Source organism: Lithobates pipiens, unplaced genomic scaffold, assembly GCF_037356315.1.
Source record: "Lithobates pipiens isolate NorthernLeopardFrog02 unplaced genomic scaffold, aLitPip1_a1.2 Scaffold_16, whole genome shotgun sequence".
Taxonomy (NCBI): Eukaryota; Metazoa; Chordata; class Amphibia; order Anura; family Ranidae; genus Lithobates; species Lithobates pipiens.
In genome coordinates, this window is record NW_027507748.1 from 392,942,531 (window position 1) to 392,969,909 (window position 27,379).

At 42.5% G+C, this 27,379-nt stretch overlaps 1 protein-coding gene across 1 annotated transcript in view; it reads right to left on the minus strand.

The window, feature by feature from the left end:
• Window positions 1–15,250: 15,250 nt before the first annotated feature.
• GEMIN4 (gem nuclear organelle associated protein 4) overlaps window positions 15,251–27,379 on the minus strand; it is a 20,728-nt gene continuing 8,599 nt past the window's right edge. The window contains exon 3 of the mRNA XM_077482294.1: window positions 15,251–18,966. Coding sequence (XP_077338420.1) covers window positions 15,776–18,966 — 3,191 coding nt within the window. The 3' untranslated portion in view covers window positions 15,251–15,775. The remainder of the gene's footprint in view (window positions 18,967–27,379) is intronic.

Sequence of the window (27,379 nt, forward strand, 5' to 3'; positions counted from 1 at the left end):
TAAGGATATTCGATTCACTGTAGAAGGAAGAGTAGCAGACCCAGAAGGAAGATATCTATTTTTGAAAGGAAAATTAGGAAATATTAGGTATACACTGGCTAACATTTACTCTCCAAATAAAAACCCTATAAATTTCTTGAGGGGAATACTGGCCAAAATACAAGAATTTAAAAGTGGCCATGTAGTTATAATGGGAGATCTGAATCTCTGTCTAGACCCCATACTTGACAGTACGTCCCGGGTACTGGGAGGGAATAGCACTCAATTAAAAAGGTTAATTCAAAACTTGAATAAAAACCAACTAGTTGATGTATGGAGGGCACAACACCCCAAAATAAGGGACTACACATTTTTCTCCCCAGTACACGGGTCGTACTCAAGGATTGATTATATTCTTGTGGAACACAGAGCCCTAGAGATGGTACTAGAAACAAGTATAGAAATAACAACACAGTCAGATCACGCGCCTTTAAAAATGAAAATGCAGATTCCCGGACAAAGTAAATGTTTCTCTAGGTGGCGACTAAATGACACGTTGATTCTTGATAAGGAGGGGGGGGAAGTAGTGAGTAAGGAATTAGAGAAGTACTTTCTGATGAATGAGACCGAAGGAATCTCTGGGCAGGTCCTGTGGGATGCCCATAAGGCGTATATTCGGGGGATCTTGATTGCACGAGGCTCGCAGAAAAAAAAAGAACGTATAGAGAGGGGTAATAAACTCAGAGAGGAAATCCTCAAAATTGAACAACAACATAAAAGGGGGCTTACAGATAAAAAGCTATATCAAAAATTAACGTCCAGGAGAGAAGAACTACGTGGGTTAATGGAACAAGAAACTAAAAAATTTTTTAATCAACTCAATAAAGTGAGGTATCAAGAAGAAAACAAACCTACTAAATATCTAGCCAGGACGCTCCAAAAGAAAAAAGCTACGAACTACATAGAGAAAATTCAAACAGAAACCGGGGACATGGTATACGCTTCAAAAGAAATAGCCGAATCATTCAAAACATACTACGGGAAATTATATGCGGTAAAAAACAACTTGATAGATAAAGAAGGTAAACTAAAAGAAACTGTTAAATATTTAAATAAGGCGAGACTCCCCAGGATCAGTGAAATTGATAAAGAATACTTAGAAAACCCCATAACGGAAGCAGAAATAAACGAGGTATTAGCGGAATCAGCTCCTGGGAAAAGCCCGGGACCAGACGGTCTGACAATTAGTCACTACAAGAGGTTTAAGAATATACTAGTACCGAAACTCTGTAAATATATGAACGGGATTGGGACAGAGTACGCCATGAGTAAAGAGGCGCTATCTGCCTCAATAACGATCATACGGAAAGAAGGAAAAGACGAGACCAAGTGCGCAAGTTACAGACCAATATCACTCCTTAATGAGGATACTAAACTATTTGCTAAGGTGTTAGCAAATAGAATGAAAAAAGTAATGAATATACTAGTACATCCAGATCAGACTGGGTTTATCCCCGGGAGAGAGGGAAAGGACAATGGAGTGAGAACTTTATTGATTCTATCTCAAAGGAAGAAGACGGAACCCCCGGCGCTACTATTATCAATAGATGCCCAAAAGGCCTTTGATAGAGTCGATTGGGGATTCATGTTCCAGACAATGGACAAAATGGGCATAGGCCCTAGGATGGCCAGATGGATTAAAACGATGTATGACCACCCGACAGCGACTGTAAACATCAACGGGTTGCCCTCCTCTTCCTTTGAGATGGAAAATGGGACCAGACAGGGATGCCCACTATCACCTCTTCTTTTTGTGCTTTCGTTGGAACCCCTACTCGCGACAATCAGAAACAACCCGGAAATAAGCGGAATTAAGGCTGAGCAAGAGGAACATAAACTTGCAGCATATGCAGACGACGTGTTGTTTTATATAAGTAACCCAGTAGATTCTCTGCCCAAGATAACAAAGGCCCTGGATGAGTACGGGAAATTATCAAACTTCAAAATTAACCAAACAAAATCTGAAATCCTTAATATAAATGTAGGTGCGACGGAAGTACAACTAATCCAAGAACAAAGTAAATTTAAATGGACAAAAGAGCTGAAATACCTGGGGGTAAAATTGGCAAACACTCTGGATAAGATATACCGTCTAAATTATATCCCTTTATTGAATGAAATAAAAACTGAACTCAGAAGAGCAAGTAATAGATCGATCTCGTGGATAGGTCGAATAAACGTGTATAAAATGTTTATTCTTCCAAAAATTGTATATAAATTCCAGATGTTGCCAGTTGAAATCCCATCCAGCTATTTCCAAAAATTAAAAGCAATAATGAGCAAATTTATATGGAATAACAAAAAACCTAGGATCTCCTATGGAGTATTAAAACAAGAAAAAGGGAGGGGAGGATTAGCGGTCCCTGATTTACAATATTATTATCAGGCGGTGGTCTTATCAAGAATTGTAGAATGGGTAAAAGGGAAAAAAAAAGAGGAAAAAAGATGGGTTAATTTAGAATATACATACAGTAAAGCACAATTAAATAAGATAATATGGAATCCCCCAAAATACAGGGTACTAGATATAGACACAAATAAGTTAACACAGACTGCACTGAAGATATGGGATAAGGAATATAAAAGATTAAATGGACACTATAATTCGCCACTGATAACCTTAAAAGATAACGAATATTTCCCACCGGGTAGAGGGGTGATAGGAGGGAACTGGATAAGATTAGAGGGGTCACAAATAAAAGATATAATTAAAAAAGGGAAACTTCTTTCACATGAAGAGTTAGTGCACATGGGATTTATGAGAAGGGATAGGTGGCGATATCTCCAGCTGACCCGTTTCATAGAAAAACTTCCCCAGCCGATTAGGTCTGAAAAGGATTTGACAGGGGTGGAACAACTTTGTACGGCTGATAGTACAAAGGGTATAATATCAAAGCTATATGGGCTATTGATGCGGACCAGCTGGAAAGATACGCCGCCATATATAAATAAATGGGAAAGGGAATTGGGATCACAAAAAGGTAAAGAAACAATAAATAAAATTTTGAAAATGACACACCGCTCGGCAAGGGACAATAAAACAGCTGAGATGAACTACAAACTTATCTCCCGATGGTATAACACCCCGGATAAGGTATCTAAATTCCAGCTAGGCGGGACCGCCGAGTGCTGGCGGGGCTGTGGGAAAACAGGTACCATGACACACATTTGGTGGGAGTGCGCTAAAATTAAACTATACTGGGAAAAGATCCTTCAAATGATTAAGGAAATAACTCAAACAGCATTGAAATCAGACCCCTGGGTAGTACTCTTTCACGGCACGGAGGTTGGGGTTAAACAATACCAAGACACAATCATCCCGCATCTATTAAACGCTGCGAAAAAACTGATCCCTAAAAAATGGCGAGAGGTAGAGTGCCCAACAACATGGGAGTGGGTAGATGCGGTAGAAGAAATATATAATATGGAAAGCCTGTGTTTGAGAGAAGAAGAGGAAAGGGTAATATTTCTAAAAAAATGGAGAGGTTGGAAACAATTTAAGTGGGATTGGAGTTTCTCCGCACAACTAAGACCATAAAGACCAGAATATCAGGAGCAGGGACACTACTGACAAGGGGAAAGGGGAGGGGGGGGGGGGGGTAGTATAACTTTAATATAATTTCAGTGAAATATTGGGAGTAAGATATAAGAATTGTTTTAAGAAATATGAAATAAAAGTTGGATAAATGTTTTTACATTTAATTATACAAGTAAGCAACAAGAAAACAGCCACAATGATGTGAAGATTAATTCTAAGAGACAACAATGAACGTTAAGTTGATTCATAGTCTCAGGTAAAGATTCGCTGATGTGGCAAAAAAAAAAAAAAAAAAAAAAAAAAAAAAAAAAAAAAAAAAAAAAAAACATACTGTGACCTGAAAATTTTAAATTATTTCAGGGATTCCCCGAGATCTGAAACTTTTTTTGAAGGGTTTCTCCATGGATAAAAAAAATAAATAAAAGTTCATAAGACTGTTAGACAATATAATTTTTATGTAATCAGAGAACTATAACATGAGTGTGTAAAGAGTCCTCCTGTGCCATTGCACTCTTTGATGAAGGTAGTGCTACATTGGACATAAATCTGCTTGCATTTTCAAAAGTGCAGTGAAGGGTACCTTGGGGTGCCATTCATAATAAATGAAATGCAGCTCACTAAACAGGTTAGTGTTACTGTGCGTGGTGGTAACGTGCGCGGAGCACTGGAGAGCACTGATGTGAATGGGCCTTTATAAAATGCATTAGAGAGAGGAGCCAGATTGGTGCAGGTGTTCTGCTGAAAACTCCAACTCGCCAAAATCTCCAACCACATCACTTCCGGTGACCCTGCAGCAGCAATAATTGGAGATTTCCACGAGTTGGCTGTTTTCACAGAACACCAGCAGCTTATACACTACGGTGTGCAACGAGTTGGCTGTTTGGACAGAACACCGGTTAAGGAGGAAAAAAAAAGATGTCGCCGCCTTAGAGGCGGCCATGTTGTTGGTTACTACCAGAAGACTAGCGATGTTGACTCATTATTGTGTACCTGCCGGTGTTTTGTGAAAACATCCAACTCGTGGAAATCTGCAATTATTGCTGCTTGAGAGTCAGAGAAGTGGCGCGGTTGGAGATTTTGGTGAGTTGGAGTTTTCAGCAGAATACAGGATCAGCTATCACAATAAACTGTCATAAACAAGGACGTGTTGCTGAATTTCTTCTTTTCCTGTTGAGGCTGGTGGACCTAAAATGCCATGTGGTGTGCACTCAGGAGGGGAAGGTGGGGAAGTGGTGAAATCCTATGGAATTTTTATGCCTTTAGCATCATTTAATTCAGTCAGTCACTGTGAGGTTACGAAGCCTGTTATAGGGCTAGTAACTAAGAAATATTTACTTGTGTATTTGATATTATTGATGGATACATTTCTTAATAATGTGCATTTATCTGCAGTGTGATACTTAGGATATACACATTGTACTTTGTAGATTTGTTGCCATTTTATAATTAATATACCTAAGTAAAGTTGTGGTGGACATTACATTTGAGTATATGTTTATGAAGCTCCATCTTTGTGTGCAACACCTAATAAAATGGTCTTTCCTAATTCTGAGTGTGATTTTCATTAATGTGACTCTCGCTAGCACCAAGGAGTCATTAACATAACGTAATAACAAATTGACAGACACATTGCATTTCTTTTAACAAGCATTTCTTCGTTTGGTAAATATTTTCTGGCCCTGGTGTTGTTCAAGGGGTAACCTAATAAATTAAGGTATGAAAATTCAAATAATATAAAGCTATAACACAACAACCCAAATATCTTTTATATGTTGTCCATCCAGACAATGCTGGACGACTAATCCCCCACTAAATAACACCAAGACTACATGTGAAGAAAAAAGGGGGGGGGGGATGGGAATCCCGGTCTTGTGGCGGCAGACTGATGGTAACGGGCGGACGGACCCTTTATAAAACCTCCTGTTCTGCAGGCTTTTCCCTGCCGGCCAAATCATCCAATCGGGCGCTGCTCCCAACCATTTGTGACCAATAGCAAACCTGCAAAGAAACAAGCAGCAGCATTCCCCTCATGCTAGCCCATGTCTGCCCCGCATGATGCATGGCCTGTCATACAAATATACGTGCATTTATTAGGTTATGCCAGAAGGTCCCTGCATGTCTCTTATCCTACGTCTCATGTATAGGAAAACTTGCCAGACAGAGCCACCAATCCTTCCCCAGTGCCTTACAAACAGCTCCTGCCACCCCACACTACCTTCATTCAGTACGTGGATTCCCAGCAGGCACAGTACACTCTTCATCCCATGCTGTGGCAGAGACAGACAATATGATAGCAGGATTGCACCCCGTACAAGGGTTAGCAGGGGAAAAAAAGCCCCACTGTGTCCAGTGCTGCTTGCTGCCTAAGGAGACCCCAAGCTGGGTTCTGTCCTCTGCATCCTGTGCCACCTTTCTGCCCGTTGGACCTAAAGCTGCAGCTCAGACTACCCAGATTTTGGTCTCTCCCAGCACCAAACTATTCCCCCTTCTGGAAGGACTCTGAAAGCCCCTCATGCTGCTGATCATCCTGCCTGAATCACCTTTCGCCAAGCCAACTCAGCCAGCTACCCAGGGACTGCCAGACATTTGTATTGTGAATCCTTGTAGCTTTGTGTTGTATTCTTTGCTATGCCAGATTTGTTCAAAGCCCTGCTTAACGTTGCTGTGTCCGGAACACTTTCCCTGCGACTCTGTACTTATCCTCTGCTGAGCTATATTGCTGCCTGTGACACTGCTAATTAGCCTTCCTGTGCCTGTATTGCTTCATTATGAATGAGCTGCCAATACCCTACAACAGATAAAAAAAAATACACACACCGAAATGCTGCACATAGAGCTGGTGTATTGTGGGAAAGCTTGGTAATGCACATTTTAATTCACTTTTCTACAATGAACAAGTGTGAATAAGCTCTTTGCAGTGACATTCAATCACAGTAAATGAACAATGTATCTTGCACATTGACAGCTGAGCATCAGTTCAATATGGAAAATATACATATATAATACATATAAAATGCTTTCCCCATCGGTCCAGAAAAAAAGCGTCTATACACGCATAGTTATGCTCCAGAAAGCTTTACCACATTAATGGCCAAAACAACAACGGAAATTAGAATAAAAAATAAAATAAAATTGTGTTCTTGCAATAACAACTAAAGTTATAACAAACTATTAAAAAAAGGAAATATATGGACCCAGGGAGTTGATCCAACTGTTCCTAGGGGTTAGGAAGACGTTACATTTTCTTTTCCCTAGGATTACTGTTTTGTCTTCCTCTAGACCAGGGGTCTCCAAACCACGGGCCAGGGGCTGGATGTGGCCCTTTGCTTGCCTTTATCCGGCCCTTGGGACACTTTTCTTTCCACTGATACCAGACACTATTCCTTCCACTGATATCTACAATGGGGCACTATTTCTCCCACTGAGACCAACAATGGGGCACTATTTCTCCCATTGACGCCAATGATGGGGCACTATTCCTCAAACTGACATCAACAGTGGGGCAGTATTATTCCCAGTGACACCAATAATAGGGCACTATTCCTCCCACTGACACCAACGATGGGGCACTATTTCTGCCACTGACACCAACGATGGGGCACTACTTCTCCCACTGGCACCAACAATGGGGCACTATTTCTCCCACTGACACCAACAATGGGGCACTATTTCTCCCAATGACACCATCAATGGGGGCATTATTCCTCCCACCGACACCAATGATAGGGCACTATTCCTCCTACTGACACCAGTGATAGGGCACTATTACTTCCACTGATAGGGCACCATTTCTCCCCCTAATTCCAAAGATGCATTGTTTACTCCCACTGACGCCAGGATAATTTCTACTTGCAATTGCCACAGTCTAGCCCCCTAAGTTCTGGAAGACAGTAAACTAGCAATTTGTTTAGAAAGTTTAGAGACCCCTACAACCTGCTGAAGTTGTGAAAAGTTGAACTTAAAGTGGTTGTTAACCCACCATGGTATAAGCATGCCATCCCCTCCGTTAAATAACGTGATGAGTGCCTGTGCTGTATAAAAAAAAAATATGATTATACTTCATATCAGAGCGTCTCCCAGCGCTCACGTGAATTAAGCTAAAAAAAATCTGGACGAAAAACAGTAGTAATAGTGTTTTTTTGTAGCGTTTAGGAGCATTTGCATTTTATTAGCATTTTTTGCAGTTCCTTTTCATGTATTACTTTTTCCCGACTTCAATGCGATTTATATCTCATAGACTGTAATGTAAATCACACTGAAGTCATGCCTGTGTCCATATCAGTGTGACTTTGAGCCATTTTAATTTTATTTTTAACCATTTCCTAACAATTTTGTTTACAAGATAAAAGCAGTGGGTTACCCGCTGACAGACGAATGTAAACGGAACTGGCCTCAAATTAAAAAATAAGAGAATTGCGGGGGCCTATATCAGGCACTTTGGATCTGGCATGGATTTTTAGGGGAACCCAATGCCAAAATTTAAAAAATGTACGGAGCCCCCTTAAATCCATACCATACCCTGATCTGAGCCAAAGGCCCCATGTTGATGAGGACAAGGGCCTCTTACCCACAACCCTGGCCCGGTGGTTGTGGGGAAGACTTATCGGAAAATGGAAAAAGTATATAAAAACACAGCAAGTTTTTGACAAGTTCTTTATTAACCACTTTCTGCCCACGCTATAACCGAATTATGGCTACAGTGCATGCTTCCAGTGCTGGGAGGACGCCAATAGAGGTTTTCCCATGATCGCGCTGCTCTGTGATTGCCGAGTCCTTCCGACTCGGCTGACCATAGAACAGGGTAAAGGGCCAATCACAGCGGGCCTTTTACCACATGATCAGCTGTTAGCCAATGACAGCTGATTACAGAAGTAAACAAGCCGGTTATCAGCTTTTTTTCTCCTCACGATCAGTGTGAGGAAAGAAGCAGAAAGCCGGTAACCGGCTTCTGTTACAGGGACATTGGTCATTGCCTCGGTGCCCGCCTGTGCAGCTAATCAGTGTCTATCAATGCCACCTATAAGTGCCGCCAATCAGTGCCTCACCATCAGTGTCACCTGTCAGTGCCCATCAGTGCAGCCTCATCAGTGCCGCCTCGGTGTCTATCAGTGCAGGAGAAAAATTACCTGTTTGCGAAATTTTATAACAAACTGAAATCTTTTTTTTTCTTTATCAAAAAATAAAAAACCGAGTAGTTATTAAATACCACCAAAAAAAAGCTCTATTTGTGTGAAAGTGGGTGCAGTGTTGCATGACTGCACAATTGTGAAAGTGCAACAGCGCTCAAGGATGAAAATTGGCCTGGGCCGGAAGGGAGTATAAGTGCCCAGTAGGCAAGTGGTTAAAAAATAAATCAATGTACCCCCAAGTAGATCAAATGTCAATCACGATTGACGAATCATGATCACGTCAATCAAAATCATGAAGTGGAACTACTTCGAGGGACTTTTTTTTCCCAAAAACTGTTGTTTATATTTACTTTGCACTTTTTGATTGAATGAGTAGGGGTATAATGTATCCCATAACCGCATAGGGAATGGGAGGCCAGGCCAGGGTTGTGGGGAAGAGGCCCTTATCCTCATTAAAATGGGGACCCCATATTGAGGGCATGTGGTCTTGCTCCCCCCCCCCTTTCCTGGCCTGCTGAGCTGCATGTTTGGATATGGGTCTGTTACAGATTGTGGGAGGGGAACACCACAATTTTTTTTTTACATTTTGGCATGGGGTTCCCCTTAAAATCCATACCAGACCTAAGGGTTTGGTATGAGATCTTGGGTGGGACCCCACGCCATTTTTTTTCCTGATTTTGGTGTTGCCACAAACACGTGACGTCCTTCACATCTGCTGATGCCGGCTGTCAGCGAGGCTCAATGCTGTTTGGATGTTTTTTATTGTCCTGAATTATGTGAGTTTCTTGTTCCTCTGTTCCTCTTCCTCTGTGGTGGCTGTCAGAGTTGGGTCCGAAGTTGTGGTGTTGGTATTGGACAACATCATATGTTGAAACCCAGTGGATCAGACTGATCCTATTTAGAGACACCCGAAGGGGTCCATTATTTCCCATGTGTGTTTGATCTCTGTAATTGGAGATCACAACCATCTGGTAAGAGGCTTGATTACGGTGGAGGGCATGTGTGCATGGTGGAATCCCTTAACAATTCATGTGGTTTGCCAGCCAGTGGGATATATCATTATCTTGAGAATAATTAGGTACACCTTCATTCCACTATAAGCTTTCATTGCTATTGGTACATGGACTTGTTTCCATATTGAACCTTATGGACTATTCGATTCACTATTTGATATTTGGTATATTGGGGGTGTTGAATTTAATCGCAGCATTGATGCATCACAATTCAGACGTACATGAGGGCTGTGCCTCGGACAAATAGATGTCTGGTGACATCATCTGTTTCTCCATGCAGTGCTCTGCCACTCCAGGAGAAACACAGAGGCAGAGCCTGCCCGATGGAAAAAAAAAAACCCTCCCCTTCACTGAACCAGAAAGTCATCTGATGAGCTGAAACTAGTACAGTGCAGGGGGAGTAGCTCGAGAATACCCAACACCAGGAGAAGCTTCACTGGAGGCACCGGAAAGGGGGTAGATACACTGAGCGGAGGAGGAGGGAGAATCGACTGACAGGGCAAGTGAGTACCAGTGTCACTGCTCCCATCCCTCCATTGTCATTACCCCTGCCTGATCCCAACCATCCCTCTTGCCACTGATCGCAACCACCCCTCTGCCACTGGAGAAAAGTTTAGTTTTTCTGACTGCTTGAATTTTTGAATAAACCATTTTTAACCATGCGCATTTGTGCAGTAATCGTGATGCATAGCGGAATCTAATCTAATCGTGCACAGAAAAATCAGAATCAAATTGTGAGACCAGCGCACCCCTATTGTATATTGATAAATTTTCAGTATTTAATTTCATGCATTGTTACCAGAAGTGCACTATTAGATGTATATACAGTAAAACCTTGAATTGCAAGCATAATTCGTTCCAGAACCATGCTTGTAATCCACAGCACTCGCATATTAAAGCAAATGTTCCCATAAGAAATAATGGAAAGTCAGATTATTCGTTCCACAACCATTTATTCATAAGTCCTTCAGTCTATAAGCCATATAAAAAGATTATAGCAATGCGAGTTTGAGTCAACTTCAGGGAATGCCTTGGTAATATTCCTGTAATGTTGGATCCAAATCACATCAATTAAGATGAGGATCCGACTTGGGACTCGTGCACACTGCAGCTCAAAAAAAGAAGAAGCTGCTTTTACAGATATTTGAGCTTTTAGTTTAGCTTGAATTAGCTTGTGCAGTTTTGTGCTTTTTTTTATTGAGCTTCTTTGAGCATAGGCGTTTTTTTTTTTTCTTTCCCACAAATCCTCATTAAAGTCTATGGGCACAAGTCAGATAGAAGTCACCTTGAAGTAGTACAGGAAACTTCTAAAGTCGGAGCGACTTCAGTAGTGCTAATTAAAGTGGAATTCCAGTCATTTGTTTGTTTATCAAAAGTAAGCAGCTATAAAAAGTTTAGCTGCTGACTTTCAATAAACAGCCACTCACCTGTCCCGCGATCCAGCGGTGTACTCACCCTGCAGCCGTGTTCACCCAGTATCTGCCCTCGGCGGCTCTGGAATCTCTACTATGGGCATCCAGCTGTGACAGCTTGCTTCACAGCCTGGTGCCCACTGCGCTGTGGTCTGTTACTGGCCCCAAAGTCTTCTAGGACCTGTCATATGTCCCAGAAGACTTAGCCCCCGTACACACGGTCAGAAATTCCAATTCCGTCTGATTTTTTCCAAAATGTCGGAAAATCTAATCGTGATGACGTTAGTTACGATGGGACTACGTTCAGGCTAGTAGCCAATAGCTTTGCTCTTGTACTTTAATCTGAGCATGCGTGGCACTTTGATCGGAAATTCTCTACAAACGATCGGAAAAAGTCTGATCGGATTTTGTTGTTGGAAAATTTGAGATCCTGCGCTCAATTTTTTTCAGCCAAAATGACTGACTGAAAAACTCCAATGGAGCCCACACACGATAGGATTTTCAGACAATATAATCCGATTGGACCTTTTTCGTCTGAATTTCCAACCGTGTGTACGGGGCGTTAGGGAGGGAAAGCTTCTGCTTCCGTTCACCTAGGCAACCGGAACGAAAGTGAGAGCAGGTACCTGCTACCCCCCTCTTCCTCAAAAGCTCTGTTTCACAAACAGGAGCAGAGAAAGATACCTTAAAGCAGAGAAGTTCCACTTTTGGCTGGAACGCCTCTTTAACCACTTGCTTACTGGGCACCTAAACCCCCCTCCTGCCCAGACCAATTTTCAGCTTTCAGCGCTGATGCACTTTGAATGACAATTGCGCGGTCATACAACACTGTACCCAAATTACATTTTTATCATTTTTTTCCCACAAATAGAGCTTTCTTTTGGTGGTATTTAATTACAGCTGGGAGTTTTATTTTTTGCTAAACAAAAAAAAGATGCAAAATAAAAAATAAAATAAAATCATGTTTAATAGTTTGTTATAAAATTTTGCAAACAGGTAATTTTTCTCCTTCATTGAAGTGCGCGGATGAGGCGCACTGATAGGCATAGTTAAGGCGGCACTAATAGGCACAGATAAGGTGGCACCTATAAGCACAGATAAGGCAGTACTGATGGGCACAGATAAGATGGCACGGATAGGTACCACTGATAGGTGGCACTGCTGGGCACTGGTAGATGACACTGATGGGCACGGATATGTGGCACAGGGGTGCAGCACCGTTGTTGAGGCAGATTGTGGGTGGCACTGTGGGCGGCACTAATGGGTGGCACTGTGGGCGGCACTAATGGGTGGCACTGTGGGGTGGCACTTATTTATTCCTGAGGGGGGCAGGTGGGCACTAGTAAGCTGGCCGTGATCGGGACTGATGTGATCGGCTCTTTTTTTTTCTCCTCGCGCTATCAGCGCGAGGAGGAATAATAGCCGATTACCAGCTCCGTTGTATCACATGATCAGTTGTCATTGGCTGACAGCTGATCACGTGGTAAGGGGGGTCGGGATCGACCCCTTGCTCGGATCCGTGATCAGGTGAGTCTCATAGACTCGACGATCACAGAGCGCGCCGCGCGCGCCCCTCAGGGGGTGCGCAGGCCGCTCGTGCACGGGACGACGTCAATAGACATAGTCCCGGCAAAGGATGTCCGCGCTGTAGCCGTCATTTGGCTATAGCGCGGGTCTCAAGTGGTTAAAGACAACTCTGATTGATTAAAATGGGATTTCTCTTCTCTATTATACTGAATTGTGACTTGACGCTGCTCGAATTGCAAGCCCTCGCTCGTTTATTTAAAAAAATGTTGCTTGTCTTGTAAGACCAAGTTACTCGCACTCCAAGGTTTTAATGTACAGTATCTCACAAAAGTGAGTACAACACTCACATTTTTGTAAATATTTTATTATATCTTTTCATGTGATAACACTGAAGAAATTACACTTTGCTGTACTGTAATGTAGTGGGTGTACAACTTAAATAACAGTGTAAATTTGCTGTCCCCTCAAAATAACTCAATACACGGCCATTAATGTCAAAAACTGCTGGCAACAAAAGTGAGTACACCCCTAAGTGAAAATGTCCAAATTGGGCCCAATTAGCCATTTTCCCTCCCGTGTCACGTGACTTGTTAGTGTTACAAAGTCTCAGGTGTAAAGAATTGTTGCTCTACATAAAGATGGCCTAGGCCAGTGGTCTCCAAAATGTGGCCCGGGGACCGGATCTGGCCCTTGGGACACTATTTCAACAACTGATATCAATGAAGGGGCACCATTCTCCCTACCGACACCATCAAAGGGGTACTATTCTCCTCAATGATATCAACAATGGAGCACTTTTCCTTCCATTAAAACTGATGGAGGCACTGATGCCGGGGTATTTTCTACACCCACTGATCACAGTCTGCCCTCCTAAAGCCTGGCGGACAGTAAATGACCATCTGCTTGGAAAGTTTGTCGACCCCTGGCCTAGGCTACAAGAAGATTGCCAAGACTCTGAAACTGAGCTGCAGCATGGTGACCAAGACAGCAGTTTACAAGTGCAGGTTCCACTCAGAACAGGCCTCGCCTTGGTCGACCAAAGAAGTTGAGTGCACTTGCTTAACATCATATCCAGAGGTTGCCTTTGGGAAATAGATGTACGAGTGCTGCCAGCATTGCTGCATTGGTTGAAAGGGTGGGGGTCACCATACGTCACACACTGCATCAAATTGATCTGCATGGCTATCTTCCCAGAAGGAAGCCTCTTCTAAAGATGACGCACAAGAAAGGCCGCAACACAGTTTGCTGAAGACAAGCAAAGGACATGGATTACTGGAACCATGTCCTGTGGTCTGATGAGACCAAGATAAATGTATTTGGTTCAGATGGTGTAAAGCATGTGTGGCAGGAAACCAGGTGAGGTGTACAAAGACAAGTGTGTCTTGCCTACAGTCAAGGATGGTGGTGGGAGCCTCATGGTCTGGGACTGCCAGCACTGGGAAGCTACAGTTCATTGAGGGAACTATGAATGCCAACAGTATGAATGCAAACATTTACTGAGACATACTGAAGCAGGAGTAGGGGAGGGCAGTATTCTAATTACCTCAAACACACCTCCAAGATGACCACTGTATTGCTAAAGAAGCTGAGGGTAAAGGTGATGGACTGGCAAGCATGTCTCCATACCTAAACCCTATTGAGCATCTGTGGGTCATCCTCAAAAAAAACGGAAGATGGAGGAACGCAAGGTCTCAAACATCCACCAGCTCTGTGTCGTCATCATAGAGGAGTGGAAAAGGACTCCAGTGGCAACCTGTGAAGCTCTTGTGAATAATGGTGGCCACACAAAATATTGACACTTTGGGCCCAATTTGGACACTTTCACTTAGGGATGTACTTTTTTTTGTTGCCAGTGGTTTAAACATTATTGGCTGTGTGTTGCGTTATTTTGGGGGGACAACAAATTTACACTGTTATACAAGCTGTACACTCACTACTTTACATTGTAGCAAAGTGTCATTTTTTCAGTGTTGTCACATGAAAAGATAGAATACAATTTTTTTTTTTTTTTTTTTAAATGTGAGGGTTGTACGCACTTTTGTGAGCTACAGTACATGTTTTCACTTAACTTTTGGTATTTGGGTGATATATAGGTGCAGCTCTTTAACTCATTACACTAAAGTGCAGAAACACACTTTCGTTTAAAAAAAAAAAAGTTTCCCCTCAATAATCCCCCTATAGCTTGATAACATGTATACTTAAAGTTGTTCTAAAAACAGAATATTTTTTTTTTTTTTTTTTTTTTAACCTTAATGCATTCTCTGCATTAAAGTAAAAAACCTTCTGCATGTAGCCCCACTTTACACTTACCCGAGCCTGATCTTGATCCCTCTCAAGGGGGAAGGCACTGGTCATGAAGCCTTCCAAGGATGCATCTTTGAGGACCTGCATATATCACCATCGCCTCACTCAACCAGAAAGCATGAAACAGTAATTGTAAGTAAAATGAAAAAATGTTTAATGAATGTAAGATGATTTCATATCAGCATGCCGAGCTGTCTGCTGATGTGTGATTTAGTGAAAGAAGGCAAAGGTCCACTTTAAAATTAAATACTACAAATAAAATGAATGTTGTAATTTTGAATAACGACATTCACAGTTATCAATATTTTATTTAGTCAAACAAGTTGATATAAACAGTGCATGGTATTCAAAACAAAGTCATTCATAGTAACAAAAAAACAAAACAAAAAAAAAAAACACCTTTTGATTCAAATAATTTGCTAGTGGACACTTACTTGTGGCAAGCAAAATTAATTAAGTAAAATGTTAAAACTAAGGAGCCAAAAGACAGAAATATGGGTTTAACCTATGCTTAACTTCTTAATTCTAGCTGACTGGCTGTTTGTAGCCGCAATATTTGAAAATGCTTATGCAAAGCATAAGTCAGGGCTTCTAACTTGCATACTTATTCAAATGGATGTTATAATGTAGTATTTAAATCAGACACTGGTTTGATTGCTTGCATTAGGAGTATAAACCATGTCATGAGTTGTAATGTGCATATGCTAAATGAGGTAACAAATGTTATGACTTATTTTCTATGGCTGATTTAAACTGGTCTGTGTAATAGTTCTTAGCTTGTACACTTACAGATCCTTTTCAATCACCTGCTGTTTAAAGTTTGTTAATTTTCTGCATCAGAGTGGCCCGATGGTGCTCATTACTCACGCCTGCAGTGATGGACTTTAAGAAGTGTCTATCATTTGCTTTTCTCAGCAAGCTGTTTTTAGAAGTATCACTAGCTCTTAGGGTCTCATACAAGGAAAGAATTTCAAGGGACAAAAAGAAAAGAGGTTCACATGTGTTTTCCAACATCATTGCTATAATATGGAGGACATGGCAGAATACTTGACTATAAATGAACAAAACCTCCTGAACATATTCTGCTTCTTTCTGTTCCTTCTGCAACTGAAGACTACAGTCCAACAACTGCTTTTTAACCCCATCTAATATATCTGAGACGCAGCCGCTGTAAAGCCTTGCGATATGCTTTTGGCCATCAAGGGTAAGCCAATTAGAACAGCTAGAGCTGCAGAGGAGCTGGAAAACTCGTAAGAGGAGGACAGAGTACTGCAGATGGTAGGCAAATGGCCGGAGGTTAAGAAGAGGCATGTACTGCACATATTCAAGAGTATATGGCACATGGAGAAGTTGTTTTTCCAGGAGAGTCCTCACAACTTCACTGAGAAGCTTGCATTCAGTTGAACTGCACCAAGGAAGGACTTGAACCATGGCCACCAAGAACCCCTTGCTAAAGAAATTTACCTCCTCTGGGTCCTCTATGTTAACACACAAAAGGGACAGCATTTGGTCTTTCATATCTCTTGATATACAACAGCATTCCATCCAAGCCAAAAGACCTGTTCCCAGTCCATACTCTGGAAGATGAAGTGTCGTCCACTCATCCTCTGAAAGTTTGCAAACCTCAAACAAAGAAGCTGGGACTTCATACTTGAAGTGCTTTCCAAATATTGGCTTCATTCTCAACCGTACAACCCAATCTAAGTGCTCCATTTTTCTGTGTAGCCAGAAGAGTGACTTATTCCAGGTTTCTGTACTATTATTAGCCTCTGGCAAGATCACAATATATAGCTGAGTAAGAATTTCAATGATTAACTCTTTGGATTCCAACGTAAGGCAATATGGTTGATCAGAATGCTGCCAGCACCTACTATAGCTATTGAGGAGTTTACATAGAGACATCATAAGTGGAAATGGTGAGCAGGAGAGAACCCAGTGCTTGCCAGAGGTATCTATTGGATTCTCTACAGCAAGTGCCTTTTGAAGAATATGTAAACAGGACTTCAAATGAACACATTCATCAAGTAGGTATGGAAGAACAAATGTCCTTACCACTTCTGCTGGCTGCAGTAGAGATGCTGTGTTATTCTCTGCATTTTCAGAAGATCCCATTAAATAAGTCAGCAAGTATAAAAATTGACTTTCTTCCTTATCTGAAGAAAGTTTGCCCCAGCAGGTTTCCATCAAGCACTGGCATATTAATGAGTCAGACACCTCTGTGTTATTAGAATTCCTAAAACCTAAGGCAGGAAGTGAAATCAGTATCTTTGATAAAAAGACATGAGCACCAAGGTTGGTTACAGCAATGTGACATGCTTTGCTGACCACTTGTTCAGGGTGCAACAAAGCCAGTCTGGCCACTCTAGCAACCGGGTTGTCATTTGTTACTTTCTGGGAGATCTGATTGAATGTCATGTTGAGCTCTTCCTGGAAGTGATCTGTAAATGCCATCATACAATGAGACAGCCCTTTCTTTCCCCATCTACATAACACTTTTAGAAGCACATTATTCATCTTTTCTAAAGGGAGATCACAGTACAGATCTAAAACAATACTGGCACACTTTTCAATTTGCTTGATATTTTGATTGATTTGCGTCGATGTAGCTTTATCCACAGTTTCCAGTAATTTAAAAATCAGGTCTGCATCCCGAAACAGTTCCTTGTTCTTGTTAAGGCAATCGAACCAGTAATTAGTAAATGCCCAGGCAACTTCGGAAGCAAATAAGTCGCAAACTTCTTCATAGCGGTCCATCTTATCCTTAATTATGTTCATGGCAACGGCTGCCATTGCATCAGCGTCATTTCTTGTGTATTTTATTTGACCCATTGCAGTCTTCTCCTGTAGGCTGGTGATATACTTTGCCATTTCTAAACCATTCTCCTTTTGCTCTGGACATTCCGATGCAAACAGAATTTTCTGCAAGGATGCTAGGCTGCTGTTCATCCTGTAACACTCGTACCCAATATCTTCATTGTTATTAATATAATTGTGCAGTTCTTCTCCCCACTGAAGAAGCAGATCTTGGAGTAAATTTAAACTAAAGTGCTGAGCCTCTTTTGTTAATCTAAATTTGGAAGCTATGTTTCCACTCTGAACAACCCTCTCTGCTTCCCTTATCATTTTTGGGAGGTAGCTTTGGGGATGGAGGTTTTTGGTTCCAGCATTACAAAAACAAAGAACAGCAACCAGTTTCTCCAAATACTGCCTTACGGGAAGATGCCCGGACTCTTTCTCCAGGAATGCAGAGGAGCATAACATGTCTGCTAAGTTAGCAATCGTGTAGCACTTCAGCTTGGCATTAGCGATGTATGGCCTAATTTTATGAAGTCTATCCAGAATTTCTGCAAGGAAACTACTATCTGGAGGTAAAACTTGCTCAGGGTCAGGTTTAAATCTCTTTGAGCTTGGCAAAAGTTCATCATTTGTTTTAGACAAGTATTGATATGTAACAGCTGAAAATAACCTAACAGTCTCATCCTGTCTGTGCTTATAACCTTTCATTAGTTCCCACCAAACATCCAAAAAGAAAGTCACATCCTCTATAGAGGTTTCATCACAAAGATGGTCTAGCAACAAGGATAGTTCATTCACCCAAAAATCTGCTGGCAGTGCCAAGAGCAGCTCTGCAAATATATCTGCTGCTTTTGTAGCTTTCAGCAGTTCATACAGAAATGCATTATTTATTTTTGGCATCATGTTTCCCACTGGAAAGAAAACATCCTCTTTCCACTTCCTCTCGATGTCCAGTTCGGCATCCTGGGACAGCTGTGACTGGCAAGAAATGATTTTGGCCCAAAATATAGCAATGGCTCTTTTCCTCCATCCATGGCTTTGTGACCAGGTACCTGAGCTGATTTCCCTTAGAGCATCAGTTATTGGCTTCTCAATGAGAGGCCAGTCAGGCTTCTTAAATTCCAGTAATGATTTGTGTACAGCAAGTTTCTCTGCTAGAAGCAGTGCTCCTTGGAGAACAACGGTTTGTTCACATACATTCCAATATCCTGTATAATAAAACACACATAGTGATTTACTTACCACAGATAATGTTTATATTATTTCTATACAAGTCTATACTTAATAGACAATGAATAAACATGGAAGAACCTGTTTAACTGCATGTTACATAATCAGAGCCCATCTCAGAACATCTGCTAGACTCAAAAGAAAGAATACGAAATATTCATGAATAGACATGGTTACTTTATGGGAGTTAGTGGGAGTAGGTATAAGGACAGAGGGAACACCTAAAGGGGGAAACAGAAGTACTGAGAAGAAAACATGAAAACCTAAGATCAGGTTACTTAAAACTGAAATGAGAGTTCACCGATATAGGACTCAGTCGGCTTGTCTTACCATAGCTCTATTCTAATGCCACAGCCTCTTTCAGATTTTTTCCACTTCCCGTAATGAAGTATTGGTTAGAGAATGGAAAACAACTGACAGGTTTGCTTTAACCACTTGCCGACCACCAACAGTACATTTACTGCTTACTGCTAGCATCTCCCCCAGGCACCACAATGTACCCAAAAGTCACGGGACAACAGCCATTAATGGAATGACATCATTTTTTACTTCTGTATGTGATCTGTGATTGGCCCAGGTACCATATGATCACTGGTGACCAATCACAGCACCTTGTACAGTGATAACTGTGGGCCAATCACAGCATCACAATTGCAAACAATGAGTCATGAATGAAAGCCGTTCATGACAGTTCAAATGATTCCCGTTACAGTGTTCATCACTGTAACAAGCAATCCCAAAGAAAAAAAACCCCTGATCACCAGAAAACGGTGAAGTGGTTAAAGGAGACATTTCTAGGGAAACGTGGCGGCTGCCATTGCTGACCCTCCACTTCAATAATCTGTGTTGCAGACCTGGAACATCTGACTAATCTGACTTTCCTGGTCAACTTACAGTAATTGTTCTGGTATAGCCACCCAAAAGTATTAAAGCCTGTGGAGTCATTAGGCAACTAGCACTTTCAGAAGGAAATCACCAATGGTTGCCACCATGTTTCATTCAGGTAATGTTTCCATTAATGAATAAATGAGAAAATATGGAGCAAAGCTTGATAAGCCCATACTCAAGGATGGCAGCTGAATGCAAGATAAGTGACATTTTTGATCAAGGAGTGTGAACTGTGGTCCACTGTGCTAACCTTATCTCTGCACTATTATGGGACATGACGATCCACCTAGAACAGGCATGTCCAAAGTCTGGCCCGCGGGCCAATCACAGCCCGGTTTTGAATGGCCCGCCTGGTTATTTAACCACTTGCTTACTGGGCACTTAAACCCCCCTCAGTCCCAGACCAATTTTCAGCTTTCGGCACTGATGCACTTTGAATGACAATTGCGCGGGCATACAACACTGTACCCAAATGAAATTTTTATCATTTTTTTCCCACAAATAGAGCTTTCTTTTGGTGGTATTTAGTTACAGCTCGGAGTTTTATTTTTTGCTAAACAAACAAAAAAAGATGCAAAAAAAAAAAAAAAAAAAAATCATGTTTTAATAGTTTGTTATAAAATTTTGCAAACGGGTCATTTTTCTCCTTCATTGAAGTGCGCTGATTAGGCGGCACTGATGGGCTGCATTGGTGGGCACTGATGGTCTGCATTGGTGGGCACTGATGGGCTGCATTGGTGGGCACTGATAGGCTGCACTGGTGGGCACTGAAAGGCATAGTTAAGGTGGCACCGATGGGCACAGATAAGGCGGCACTGATGGGCAAAGATGGGCACAGATAAGATGGCACGGATGGGTGGCACGGATAAGTGGCACGGATAGGTACCACAGATAGATGGGACTGATGGGCACTGATAGGTGGCTCTGATAGGTGGCACTGCTGGGCACTGATGGGCGGCACTGCTGGGCACTGATGGGCGGCACTGCTGGGCGGCACTGGGGTGCAGCACCTTTGAGGCAGATTGGGTGGCACTGTGGGTGGCACTGTGGGGTGGCACTGTGGGCACTATGGGCACTGACAGGGGGCACTGACGGGGGGCACTTACTTTTGCTTTTATTTTACTTCAGGATGGCACTGCGGGAGGCAGGTGGGCACAGGCAGGTGGCAGGTGGTCCCTTGTATTGATGGCCGTGATCGGGACTGATGTCCCGATCACGGCCGCCGGTGATCGGCTTTTTTTTTCTCTCCTCGCGCTGTCAGCGCGAGGAGGAATAATAGCCGATTACCGGCTCCGTTCTATCACATGATCAGCTGTCATTGGCTGACAGCTGATCACGTGATAAGGGGTCGGGATCGACCCCTTACACGGATCGGTGATCAGGCGAGTCTCACGGACTCGCCGATCACAGAGCGCGCCGCGCGCGCCCCTCAGGGGGCGCGCAGGCCGCTCGTAACCGGGACGACGTCAATAGACGTAGTCCCGGAAATGTAGGTCCGCGCTAATGCCGTCATTTGGCAATAGCGCGGATCTGAAGTGGTTAAACATGTATATCTTTGTGGCCCCCGACGATCTCCCAGCGTCGGGGCCACAAAAAAGATATACAAGCTGGCTGCCTGGGAGGGAGGAGGCGGCACGAGTGCCGCGCACAGAGGAGGAGTATTTCCTGTTTACACGGCAGCCTCTGTAATAGGAAGTCCCATCTCTGGCGCTGCCATTGGACAACTGTACTGTCCATCAAAGGAGGCGGGACTTTCTCTTAAAGAGGCCGCTGTGTAAACAGGAGATTCTTCTGTAGGATATCTTTGGCGCTCGTCCTGCCCCCTCCATGTTCCCTCCAAGTCTGCACTGATGGTAATGGTGAGTGCATTCCTGGCAATGGTGGGCGCTGCATTCCTGGCAATGGTGGGTGCTGCAGGTGGGCACTGACCCTTATTTTGATTCACAGTTCTTTATTTAAAATTTTACGTTTTTTTCCTGAAACTTCCCTCTTAAAGTGAATGTGCGTGCTATACACCAATAAATACGGTATATCCAAATAATACACATGAGTTCATCTCTTCACCATACAAAGCCACAAAGGCAAGAGAATTCTTGCTGGGCAGTGTATAACTCCTCAAACAAACACACTTAGACCGAATTTTAATGGTTAAAGAATGTCAGGCGAAATGGTCGGCCCTCATGCATGTTCACTTCATCAAATCTGGCCCTCTTTGAAAAAAGTTTGGACACCCTGACCTAGAACATAAAACATGATACTTACTCCTGTCCTCCCCCCAACAGACATTCCTCAGAATCAGCAGCAGCAGTTAGGATTAGTGATATACAGACCATGCAACAGTTTTATCCAGTTTGAAGTCAAACGGTATGACAGAGGAATACTGGATGACAAGCTGGCACTACTGTCAGGGACAGTAGTTGTAAGAGTAGAGCTAAATGTACGACTGTCTAAAAAAAGACAAAAATGCTAATATTATAAGTAATGTGCACCATGCTGTCTTTATAACATCCAATCGCCTCTTTCACCGTTATATGAAATAGAAATGCACTAAACAATACAAAGTGATTAAAGTAACAAATAAGCAGAGGAACTATTATAAGTAAGGCTTCATGTACACATAACCTTGCATTACCACCGGCTATAAAAAAAATGCAAAAAAACTGCAAAATCGCAGTCCAAACGTTCCTATCCTGAACGCAATTCTTCTGCGTTCAGGAGAGGGAGGTTCAACCTCCCCTAACTGCAGCAGCTCCTAAACGATCCTAAACCCTATGTGTTCATAGTCACATAGGCTTTTAGGATGTTGAGTTTAGGAGCTTCAGCAAAAAAAACACTAAAAAGCTCCTAAACACAAGTTTAGGAGCTGTAATGTACGTGAAGTCCAATGGTAGTCCCAAGGAATCTGTGCAACCTGGACTTCATTTGCTTTTCACATCTGGGTGGACTCCGAGAATGCTCTGCGCTCCGAGTCCACCTTATTTTGAAGCCTATTAGAGCCTATGGTGCAAATCAGGTGCTTAAAAAAAAAAAAAAAACACTGCTGTAATTCAGGCATCCGAAAAGGGGCTGGACGTCTGAATAGGGGGAGGCAGCGGCGGCCATGGTTAGATTCACGCAATGCATGAATCTATCCATTATGCATATAGGGGGGTGGCGAGGATAGAGGGGGTGGTGCCTGTGTACCCTTAATGCACGTGTTGCCCCTGTTCTGTAAATAAAATTATTTTTGTTTGATTACCATGTACCCGTTTTGAAGGGCAGAGGCTACAATGACCTGGCCATTTGCCTCTTTTGGGAACTGTATTTTATGAATTTCCTTGGGGATTACTTGAAAAGCATAGCTCCACATGATCTCAAATACCAACTGCATTTGAGACACACTATATCAGTGATGGCGAACCTTGGCACCCCAGATGTTTTGGAACTACATTTCCCATGATGCTCATCCACGCTGCAGTGTACTTGAGCATCATGGGAAATGTAGTTCCAAAACATCTGGAGTGCCAAGGTTCGCCATCACTGCCCTATATTATCAAAAGTATTAGGATGCCTGTCTTTACACATAACTTTAATGGTATCCCAGTCTTAGTCCGTAGGGTTCAATATTGAGTTGGCCCACCCTTTGCAGCTATAACAGCTTCAACTCTTCTGAAAACGCTGTCCACAAGGTTTAGGAGTGCGTCTATGGGAATGTTTGACCATTCTTCCAGAAGCGCATTTGTGAGGCCTGGCTCAAGTCTCCACTCCAATTCATCCCAAAGGTGTTCTCAATCGGTTTGAGGTCAGGACTCTGTGCAAGCCAGTCAAGTTCCTTCACCCCAAACTCACTCATCCATGTCTTTATGGGCCTTGTTTGTGCACTGGTGGGCAGTCATGTTGGAACAGGAAGGGGCCACCCCCAAACTGTTCTCACAAAGTTGGGAGCATGAAATTGTCCAAAATGTCTTGGTAAGCTGACGCCTTAAGAGTTCCCTTCACTGGATTTAAGGGGTCCAGCCCAACCCCTGAAAAAACAAACAACGCCATAATCCCTCCTTCACCAAATGATTTGGACCAGTGCACAAATCAAGGTCCATAAAGACATGGATGAGCATGTTTTGGGTGGAGGAACTTGACTGGCCTGCACAGAGGTCGTGAGGAATGGAGCTATACGATATAGGATTCCTCACAACCTCGGTCTTCTTTCTGTAAAACATGACATATCACAAAGATGACCGCAAATTCAATACCTTTATAATAGAGGCTCTTGATTTAATTTTAACACACGTCTTTTCCTTTGATGGGTCCCACTACCTCCAGGTGCAGGGGGTGGGGATGGGGACTTGCTGTGCCCCATCTTACACCAACCTGTACCTGGGGGAGTGGGAATGTTGTCTTCTATTAAGAGATGACTTGGCATCTTTCACGACCCATGTCGTTTCATGGTTTAGATATATCGATTATATTTTAATGATATGAGATGGCACGTCTGAGGCCCTGCACGCATTCGTTCAGGTCATGAATAACAAGATTTCCATCCTACATTTCACAATGAATTTTAGTGATACATCTAAAAAAAAAAAAAAAAAAAAAAAAAAAAAGTGATTGATGTAACCATCTCTAAGCTGCAGGATGGGTCTCTTTCCAGCAGCCTGTATAGCAAGCCAACTGCTGGGAATACCATCCTGCATGCATCTAGCTTGCATCCTCGATCACGAATATCAATTCTATATAGTCAGTATTTGAATCCGAGCAGGAACTGTTCTACTGATTCGTTTCGTTGTGAGGCAAATTCACTCAGAGAGACAGACTCCTTGATCGAGGCTACATTGCGACATGCCTTAAAAAGGCTTTTCGACAAGCACGTGGACATTTACGACAGGACTTGCTCTTTTCCAATAAAAAATGAGATACCAAAACACAAAACTACATGATTAATCACAACTTATACCAACACAAAGCCATAAGCATTTGCTACAGATTGATCCAACTTTAAACATATATCTACAACCCCAGCCATTACATACATATAGCCCATTCATTGAAAGATCAAAATCCACAAACAAACCCAAACATTACGCAAATTGAAAAACTGCAGGGGTCGTCTATTGACATGCCAATGTTTTTATATAGGCAAAACAAAAAACTCGAATTTTAGAGAAGGGCTACAAGACACATCATCAGCATGACTTGTGCCAATCCCGACCTCCCTCTTGGATGACACGTGAGAGATTGCCATCAGGGCATATCTCCCCGTGTACATTTTACCATCTTGGATCGGGTACATCGAGACAACAGAAGCGGTGACTGGAACAAAGTTCTACTCCAACGTGAAGAATGGTGGATTGCTGAGCTTAATGCTACCCTATCACCAGGCCTTAATACTCAATTGAGCTACTGTCCCTTCTTGGAGGGCTTTGCCTCAGGGGGATGCGAAAAGGAATAGATTTATGTTCAGATCCTCTGTGGATACATTCTTTCTTGGATGGTCACTTCCGTACATCTGGGCTCTCTTTAAATCTGTCTATGGTGCTGACAATGTGGATTGCCATTTAAATTATAATCTCTAGATACTGCTTTCCTTCAGTATAAAGTATACAAGTACAAGTATGCCATTCTTCATTGGTATAACAATAGATATTATCGATGTTTAAATGTTTATTTTTATGTTAATACTTTTCATTCTGTATTCCCATGCTTTTTCCAATTTATGCGCTGTTGTCATTCCTGTACCATTCCCTCTCTACCCATTCCTTGTTTATCCTTTTTTTTACCATCAAATTATTTCAGAATGCTGTTTGATCTGTGATGTTGCTATCTGCTGCCAGGATCACCATTGCTAAGCGTACCATGGGCACATTCCAGCCGTGTCTGCATGCACATCCATACCATTATTTTGATCCAACTAGCATTTTTATTTCCTAGTTATCTTACAGCCATTTCTCCCTATGGGTGTATTCCTGAAATGTTTATTTAGAGGTTCAGGCCATTCCCCCTTTCCCTCAGCCACCTTGGCTCTTTTTGTCCCCTCCCAGCACACAAAGTCCCACACCCTTTGTGGGGTGGGCCTTTATGTACATGACACTGAGGGGCGTCGCATGGACCCACCTCCCGGTGGGACTCTGCTATATTCCCTGCATTTGCTGCTTATTGTACGCAGGTGGGCTGTATGTTCATGGCACCCTCCCACTCATCTAGTGGGGGGGTGCTGTGCAGGCATGGCTCTGGGGATTCCCCTGTTTTCTCGGCAGCCTGACACTCCTCTGAGCCCCTCTGTATTTACTGGCACCTTTGATGATTCTCTATGTAGTCCCGATTGTGCATGTTTCTGTTCTTGTTTCGGCATCCAAGGTGGCTATTTTTACTGTGCTGGCCAGTTTTCGGCTTAGGAGGAGTTTCCTTGTATTTACTCATGCCCTTGTTGTGCTTTGACATTGTCGGCGCATGGTGCCGTGACACCTCTGACATCAACACTGGCACTCTGGTTGCCATGATCGATCGACATGTAAACAGCATTACACGCCAACAGTGTCATCACATGGGTGTATGCAACGCTGTTTGCACAGCGTGTGATGTCACAATGCTGTTAATGTGAGCCCTGCGCATGCGCCACCGTCCCCTTATAACTCTGGACGTGTGCCTGCTCCTTGCGGATGCTGCTGTTCTAACCTTTCTTTTATACCTTATGCAATACCCTATGGGCTTTAATAATCCTGCCCTCCTCCTCTTGGTTTTTCATTTAATTCATTGTTTGAAGGACCAAAACTGAGGATTCTTCCCCTTTTCTGGCCATTTTTACATTGAATAGTTGCCATAGTGTGGAATCTCCATATTCCCATATACTATATTATATAGACACACACACACACACACACACACACACACACACACACACACACACACACACACCAAGGAGGATATAAACCTCTTTGGTTTATTTTACATAATCTTAATAATGTTTAAACTCTTCATGTACTCTCTGGTTTCGCCATTTAATCCGCAATCATAATATTAATGGTTTTTCCTCCCCCCCCTTCTACATTGATCCATATGTGCCATTATGTTCAAATATCTTTTTTCTAACAGGACTAACTATCCACGGTGCCAGTCCTACATCAGGCTCTTTTGAGTTGGCTGCGGAGACCCGTTCTGGGGATCCTTGTGAGAGACTTCTTGAACCTGGGGGCTTCCCCACCCATTTGGTAATTTTTCAAAAGGAAATGCGTTTCCTTATTTGCTCAGCTCCTTTTCAACCTTTTAGCAATATGTGATTTTATGACACAGTACTGCGTACTGGTATGTGCACTTTTTTCGGCTGCTGTGTTCCACATGTTGGCGCAATTTTTGCTCTATTTATGTTTTTGAACCTCATATTTTGTTTTCCGTTTCTGAGTACTTTCAACAACTTCTACCTTCTCTATGCCCCTGAAGAAGGAATATACTGCAAGATTCTCTAAACCCGTCGGGCTATAGGAGAAGTGTTTCTTTCAAAGTTTCTCTAGCACTTTTGAGCACGGTACTATA